The sequence below is a fragment of the Gekko japonicus genome, unplaced genomic scaffold, assembly GCF_001447785.1.
Source record: "Gekko japonicus isolate JY-2015 unplaced genomic scaffold, Gekko_japonicus_V1.1 scaffold78, whole genome shotgun sequence".
Lineage (NCBI taxonomy): Eukaryota > Metazoa > Chordata > Lepidosauria > Squamata > Gekkonidae > Gekko > Gekko japonicus.
Window position 1 is genome coordinate 1952750 of NW_015165236.1, and position 7830 is coordinate 1960579.

The 7830-nt window shown below is 62.2% G+C and overlaps 2 protein-coding genes across 2 annotated transcripts in view; one reads left to right on the forward strand and one right to left on the reverse strand.

The window, feature by feature from the left end:
- MPG (N-methylpurine DNA glycosylase) overlaps positions 1–1636 on the forward strand; it is a 3778-nt gene extending 2142 nt beyond the window's left edge. The window contains exons 3-4 of the mRNA XM_015409892.1: positions 822–1026; positions 1227–1636. Coding sequence (XP_015265378.1) covers positions 822–1026; positions 1227–1636 — 615 coding nt within the window. The remainder of the gene's footprint in view (positions 1–821; positions 1027–1226) is intronic.
- A 1276-nt stretch (positions 1637–2912) lies between these two features.
- NPRL3 (NPR3-like, GATOR1 complex subunit) overlaps positions 2913–7830 on the reverse strand; it is a 12323-nt gene continuing 7405 nt past the window's right edge. Inside the window, exons 5-9 of the mRNA XM_015409951.1 lie at positions 6609–6839; positions 6239–6368; positions 5896–6094; positions 3991–4183; positions 2913–3103 (exon numbers count right to left, since the gene is read on the reverse strand). Coding sequence (XP_015265437.1) covers positions 2938–3103; positions 3991–4183; positions 5896–6094; positions 6239–6368; positions 6609–6839 — 919 coding nt within the window. The 3' untranslated portion in view covers positions 2913–2937. The remainder of the gene's footprint in view (positions 3104–3990; positions 4184–5895; positions 6095–6238; positions 6369–6608; positions 6840–7830) is intronic.

Here is a 7830-nt window from a genome sequence, read left to right on the forward strand (position 1 = left end):
CCCCCGGGGGGGTGGAGGAAGCGGGGGGGGGTGGCGGCAGGGCGGGGCGCGGCCCCCGCAGACTCCTCCGCCGGCAGAAGGCCGCCCCCTGCCGGCGGGTCTCGGTGGGGCCGGGCGAGACGCGCCCTGTGCGGTGCCTTTCTTTGCGCGAGGGGGGTGGCTGCGTCCGCCTCTCCAAGCGCAGCTGCCCTGCGGGGATGGGTGGCTCGCCCGTTCCAGAGCGGGAGATTCCGGGAGGGCTGGGCCAGGGGGAGGGAGAAGGCCGGCCGTCCAGCGCTGCAGGGCCGTTGTGCCGTGGAGCCCGCCCCGCCCCCCCTCCCCAGCAGCAGCCCGTCGCTTCAGGGGCTCCCGCTGCCTGGAGACGGGTTGCAAATCCAGGGGAGCTTCACGCAAGCACACACCCCTCCCCCGCTCCGGGATGGGGGAATCCCTGGGGATTTTTTTTGGGGGGGGGGCGGCAGGTGGAGTGGGGGGGCAGGTGGAGTCGGGGCGGTGATGCCGTCGGGTCCCTCCTCCCAAGCAGGGGTTCTCTCCCAGGGGTCTACCTACCGCCAGTGCGCCCTCTCAGCTGTGGAGTCTTGTGAGCAAAACTTCTGCTTTGTGCGCTCCTGGCATTGAAGTCGTGAGCGAGCCATTGGCCTACACTGCATCAACTCGTTGGCTCTGGAGCCATCCTGAGCGGAGGCAAACATCTGTGAGCTGGAGGCTAAAAAACTGAGCTGGCTCACACTCACTCAGCTTAGAGGGAACACTGCCTACCACCTGGAGATCGCCCCCCCCCCGCCCCCCTGCCGCCAGCTCTCCTTGGCTCTGCCTTCCAGGTGCTGGCCCGGAGGCTCCCGGACGGGAGAGAGCTGCGGGGGCGCATCGTGGAGACGGAGGCCTACCTGGGGGGCGATGACACCGCCTCTCACTCCCGGGGCGGGAGGCAGACGGCCAGGAACGCCGCCATGTTCATGAAGCCCGGCACCCTCTACGTCTACCAGATCTACGGCCTCTACTTCTGCATGAACATCTCCAGCCAGGGTGAGCTGCCACCTGGGACAGGCCCCCCCCCCCACGAAAAGGAGGCTGAGGCCTGCAGGGGTGTGTGTAGACAGCCGGGGGCCCTTTTGCACTGGGAGGGGGCTGTCTCCTGCTGCAAATGCTGTGTGCGTGGGGGGGCGGGAAGGGGGGTCCCAGAAGCCGAGGGGGCTGATGCTGGCTGCCCTGTCTGTCTCTCGCAGGGGAGGGGGCGGCCGTCCTGCTGCGCTCCTTGGAGCCCCTGCAGGGCCTGGAGGTCATGCGGCAGCTGCGGCAGAGCCAGCGCAAGGGCCCGGCCCGGCCCCCCAAGGACTGGCAGCTCTGCAACGGGCCGGCCAAGCTGTGCCAGGCCCTGGCCATTGACAAGAGCTTCGACCAGGAGGACCTGGCCAGCGCCCCGGCCATGTGGCTGGAGCCCGGCCTGGAGGGGCCCCCCGCAGCGGGGGACGCCCTCGTCTGCAGCACCCGCGTCGGCATCAGCGGCGACTGGGCCCACGAGCCCCTGCGCTTCTACCTGCGGGGCAACAAGTGCGTGAGCCTGGTGGACAAGGAAGCCGAGCAGGCCCTGCTGGGGCAAGAGGGGCCGGGAGGAGGGGGGGTCGGGGCCAGCTGACCCCCTCCAAAGGGGGGAATGGGGGGGGCGGGCAGGCGGGGGCGGGCGGGGGATTCTGTTTCCTACAGGGTGCCTTCCTTGACCGACGGGTGCTGGTGTGTGTGGGAGCAGCAGAAGAGGCTGGTAAGCCGCCTCCCTTCCTGCGGTGTTTTGGTGGTGGTGGGGGAGGTGTTGGGGCCACCCCAGGAGGGGGCGGGGGGGGGGTCAGTCAGCCAGCCGAAGGAAGTCACACAAACACAGCTCTTGGCCTGCCGGAGGACGGCGTTGTGGTTCGTGCTGCCCAGAAACGGCTGCTGCTGGTGGCCCCTCGGGGCTCCAGGCTGTGCCGAACCCTACAAGGGCCCCGGGAGGGGGCTGTTTCTGGCTACGGGGCCGGGTCCAGGGAGGAAGCAGCCGGGGGCAGCGCTCCTCCTCCTCTGCACCCTCTTCCGAAACAAGGCCCGGCTTGTGAGCAGCTGCCCGACCTCCTCCCCAGGCCAGCCCTTTCCATGCCGTTTCGGAGTCCGCAGCCTGGGCCGCGGCGGCCTTGCAAGGAGCGGGGGGCTGCCCTTTGGTTCCGCCTCCTGCAGCAGCCGTTTTGGGGCCGCACTCCCCTCCCGTTCTCCAGGCTTAGGAAGGACCCCCAGCCGAGGGGACGGGCAGAATCGGGTGGCCCCTGGCCTGTGAAGTGGATCTGGTCCTTGGGGGGGGGGTCACAGGAGGCCCCCCTTCGCCAGGGCCAGGCCGGCCACCCCAGCCCTGCTGGAGCAGGAGAGAGGCCAAGGCTCCCGCCCGCCCGCCTTCCCTGACAGGCCCCACCCCCCCCCAGACTTCCTGGAAAAGCACGGCTTTCAGCTACTACTTGTTGTTGTACTTCGTGTTATTTTCATTTACAAATAATAAAGTGGAGGTGGACGCTTTTGGCGGTGCATTTTTCACACGGCACAGTCCCAGCCTGCTGCCTGGAGAGGGGCGTCTTGTCGCTTCCAACAGGCTGGTTCCCGCGGAGGCGGCCTCTCCTGGGGGCGAAGGGTCAGCCTCGGCTTGGCCGTCCGCAGAGCCAAACTCTCCAGCTCGCTCCTCCGGCGACAGCCCCGCCCAGTGCAGACGGCAGAGCCGGAGGCCCTGGTTCGGCACACGCTCCGTGGGGGGGCGGCCCAAGCCCCCTACCTGAACACAAGCGGGGAGCCCCCCCTCCCCACAGTCTCCCCAGTGAAGAGGGCCATGGGGGGCCGGCAGGCGGGGGGGCGAGCAGAGCTCCAAGTCCGGCCACTCCCGTCCTTCCTGGCCTGGGGGAGCTCCAAAGGGGCCGGTCCGCCTCACTACTTCTGGAGGGACTGGAAGACGGAGATGACGGGGTCCTCGTGGTTGGTCACCACCAGCACGCTGCGGAACTTGTCAAAGAGCATGAGCAGGTGGGAGCGGCGCAGGTTCTCGTTGTACATGATCTCCTCCAGGTGGTGGCGCCCTCGGAAGTAGTGCAGCAGCCTGCAAGGGGAGAGCTGTCACTGGGGGGGGGGGCAGGACACCACCAGGGCGGCAGCAGCCCAGGAGACACCCCCCCCCCGCCCAGAGCACGGAGGCCCAAGGAGGGGCTGGGAAAGGCCATCCCTTCCCTCTCGGGGCTCTTCTCCCTGCCCCCCCCCTCCACAAGCAGAGCGCCTCTGAAGCCGTGCGGGGGGGGGGCTTTCCTCCCCAGGGACCGGGACCTCCTTGGTGCGAAGCCCCATGAAGAGCCCTCTCAGACGCAGGGGAAGGGAAAAGACCAAGGCCCGGTGCAGCAGGATTAGGGAGGGGACTAGAAGGGGAAGGGCCTGGTTTCCTGCACCTCCACAGGTCCTCATCCAGACAAAACTACCGCAGCGGGATTGTCTCCTGCTCGGTGTCGTGGTTAAGTGCGAGGACTCTCATCTGGGAGAACCGGGTTGGATTCCCCACTCCTCCACACACAGCCAGCTGGGTGACCTTGGGTCAGTCACGAGTTCTCTCAGAGCTGTCCACTCAAGGGCAGTCCTCGAAAGAGCTCTCCCGGCCCCACCTGCCTCACAGGGTGTCTGTTGTGGGGTGGGGAAGGGAAAGGAGACTGTAAGCTGCTCTGAGACTCCTTCGGGTAGTGAAGGGCCATGGGGTATCAATCCAATCTCCTCTTCTTCCACTGCGTCCACCGCAACAGAGGGACCTGTGGCCCCTGAGCGTGTACAGAGAGACACCTGTCTGGCTCTCCGGCTGACTTTCCCCCATGCCCATTTTCTAGAAGCGCCAGGCACCAGTGAGTCTGGCCAGGCAGCGGCCGCCTCGTCCTTGTGGGCAGCGCCATGCCCAGCGGCCTCCCTGCCCGGCACCTGGCTCTGCCTGCCTCCCTCCCTCCGTCTCACCTTGCAAACATGCGGAGGTCCTCGGGGTTGTGGGACGCCGGGACGCCGAGGATGGCCTCCCGCTCGTGTTCGGAGAGGCTGGTCAGGAGGTTCTCCGTCATGCGCTTGTTGACGGGGGAGTCCCCCCCTGGGAGCAGCTCCGCACTGGAGTTCTCCATGCTGGGGCTGGTGAGGGTCAGGTCGTCACTGCTGGCTGCGGAAGAGGCACAGAGAGGAGCCCCCCGTCAGGCAGGGCCAAGGCCCCCTCTCAGCTGTGGGGTCTTGTGAGCAAAAATCCTACTTGGTGAGCTACACTGGCATTAAAGTTGTGAGCCAGCGATTTGGCTCCTGCATCAATTAGTTTGCTCTGGAGCCGTCCTTCCTGAGCTAAGACAAAAAAATGTGTGAGCTGGAGGCTCAAAAACTGTGAGCTGGCTCACACTAACTCAGCTTAGAGGGAACACTGGTCAGGGCCTGCTTGGGAAATCGGGCACCGGGGGGGGGCGGTGTTCTTAATCCCAACCATTCTTCCCCTACCACCCCGTGCCCTACAAGAGAAAGGGTTTCCCAGTTCTGTTCTCAGTGCTCGCCAACATTGCCATCTAAATCACTGGAAGAGGATGTGGTGGTTGTTCAGTTGCACAGTCAAGTCCGACTCTTTGCGACCCCACAGACCACACACCACGCCAGGCCCTCCTGTCTTCCACCGTCCTCTGGAGTTTGCTCAATTTGTGGAAGAGCCCCCTGTTGGGTGTTACAAGCTGAAAACACTTCAGTGTATCTGGGGTTAAATGTTTGTTTGTGTTGTCACAGGAAGTCACATGTGTTTTATGTAGCCAATGTTAGTTTAGAACTACAAGCCCGGGAAAATCATCCCTGATCTAGGAGTTTCATTGGAAGCAAAGTGTCAAAGTGTTTTGGGATTTTATGGCTTCTCTTCCCGTCTTTGTCTGCTGTTCTCAAGAAGAAGTAGAGAAGCCATTATTGCTCTCTTCTAGCTTTGTCGTTGTAGTGTAAGGATGTAGGGAACTTAGCTCTGTTGTTATTTTCATCCCAGTTACCCTTCCCTATGCTAGAATGTAGTAAAAACTTTCTATTTTAAACACACATGGACTCTGGGTCTGAATTATTTTACTCTGGCATTGCTAAGCTATTTTATCTCTGCTGAAAACCAAGTTTTATTTTTTCAAAACCCAACACACACACCCCTTCAAACTATCCATTTGGAAGGACTGAAAAGGTGGCAAGACAACATTTTTTTAATTCAAAGAGGGAAAACGCTCCATAGGTTTCCCCCCAGCCCGGCGCTCCTCAAAGCTTCCTAATTTTGCGGCTGGGAAAATGGAAACAGTCCTCTGTCTGGCCGTGGTCTTGGCCCTGTGGGACCTGACTGGCATCCTCAGAGGTATAACACAGGAAGCTCACCCTTGACACAGAGGGTGCTCCGTCTTTCAGCTACTGGCGAAACAGTCAGGTCCTGCAGTGCCCAGACCACGGCCACACAGCCCGGGAAAATCTACAACAATTAATAGTCTGAGGACTGTTTCCATTTTCTAATGGAGCTAATGAACTCCGGCCTTAAAGCCTTTGAAAACACATAGTCCCTCAGGCTGTTTCATGCCGTGCATTTAGAATGTAAAAGCCATTTGCCTCAAGGAAGTGCTGCGTGCATTCCGAAACAAAAAATATCTCACAGGTGGATTCCCCCCCCCCCCCCCCCGCCCCGACACATCCCCCACCCCCCAGTTTTTCCATCAGAAAAAGTAGGAAAATACCTTTCAGACTAGCAAATCCCCCCCCAAGTCCCCTTTCCCTGGGCACATCACCCAAAAAGTGAAAGGCAAGTGGAGCCCCTCTGCACAGACCCCCCCCACTGCGCCACCCCTTCCCCGCGGGGCCCCAATTAAAGGAGTCCTTTCCTCCTACTTGGGGATCCGAAGCTGAGGGCGTTGGGGGTGCTGAGGCTGCGGCCCCCGAGCCTGGCGGTGAAGGGCACCTCTTCCGCCTTGGGGCGGACCTCCTCCTCCTCCTCCTCCTTGGGGGGCACCATCAGGCAGGCGTAGGTGTGCAGCTGGATCAGGAGTCGGTGCTGGAGCATCCAAACCACCATCTGGATCAGCGGGGTCTGCGGCCGGGGTGGGGAGACAGGCGGGCGGAGGGGGCTGCTCAGGAGGCCAGGCCGGGCGCTCGGTGCGGGGGAGGGGGAGGGGCCTTTCCTCCCCGGGAACCAGGGACCACCGGGACCTCCTTGGCAGGAAGCCCCACTCACCTCCTGCACCGGCGGAGCGAGAGGGTTCTTGAATTCCGCCAAAGAGACCGGCAAGGAGAACTTGGACAGGATGGAAGGAAGATCGTGGCCGGGAAACTGGCAGGAGAATTCGTCGGCCAAAGGGGAATAGCTGCAGGAAGGAAGGAAGGCAGGCAGGAAGGAGGGCTGCCACGTCAGTTCCTTCCACATCCCGTCTTCTGCCTCCCGGGGTACGGGGTGTGTGTGTGGCCAGTCTGAGCCCTCACAACCCCCCATTAGGTAGGCCGGGCAGAGAGAGTGACTTGCTCAAGACCCCCGGGCCACGGGAAGCCGTCCTCCCCCCCCCCCATCCCACCCTGCAGCGGGAGACATCAGCAGATGCGAGACTCACAGGCACACGCTGGCGTTGGGGGAGAGCATGTAGACGTTGTTCTCGCACAGCGGGTAGATGATGATGGCTTTGCCCCAGTACACCAGGTGCGCGGCCAGCTGGAAGACCTGCCGGGAGGGAGAGGAGGCCATCAGCAGCCGCTCGCGGGGGGGGGAGGGGGGAGGAGGCGCCACCATGCGCAGTCGGTGTGCCGGAGGGACCAAAGCATGGCTAGGGAGCCAGAGCCCAGGGCTCCTATTGGGAGTGGGGGGTGGGGAAAGCTCTCTCTTTTGGTTAGAAGCCTCACTCTGGTTTCATTTCTCCCCCCAGTGCAGGCCCAAAGGGGCTTACAACCAAGGCTCCCTCTAAGCTGTGGAGTCTTGTGAGCCAAAATTCCACTTTGTGAACTACCGGCATCAATGCTGTGAGCGAGCGATTTGGCCGCTGCATAAAGTAGCTTGCTCTGGAGCCAGGACAAAAACACTAACTCAGCTTAGAGGGAACACTGCGTACAACCCTCCTCCTCCTCTCTGCTTGAGCCTCACAACAACCACCCTGTGAGTTAGGTGAGGCTGAGTGACTGGCCCAAGGTCACCCAGCGGGGATTCGAACCTGGCCCTCTCAGGCCCTCAGTCCAGCACTCGACTTGCAACGCCACACGACTTGCAACGCACAGACGCGCCACCCCTGCCGGCTCATAAAACAGCCCCGGGATCCTCCCCAGACTGCACAAGGCGGCCCAGCCGCGCCTGAGCCCACCCGGGCTCCAGTGCAAAAGAGGGGGCTCCGGGATGGCGCTCCTTCCGCCGCTTGGCTCTGCGGCCGGAGCAAAGCGCAGCTGCGCCAAGGAGCCCACCAGCCCAGCAACGGGGCAGGACGGAGCCCTCCGTCGCTCCCACAGCTTGGGCAGCAGAGACTGATCCGAGGCCTCCTATCCTCCCCCCCCCGTCTCCTCTGCACCAGTGTCCCCTCTAAGCTGAGTGAGTGTGAGCTGGCTCACAGATGTTTAGCCTCTGGCTCACACATTTCGGTCTTAGCTCGGGAAGGATGTAGCTCCAGAGTGAACTAATCGATGCAGTATAGCCCAATCGCTCACGGCTCCCAACTTTAATGCCAGTAGTAGTAGTAGTAGTAGTAGTAGTAGTAGTAGTAGTAGTAGTAGTAGTAGTAGTAGTAGTAGTAGTAGTAGTAGTAGTAGTAGTAGTAGTAGTAGTAGTAGTAGTAGTAGTAGTAGTAGTAGTAG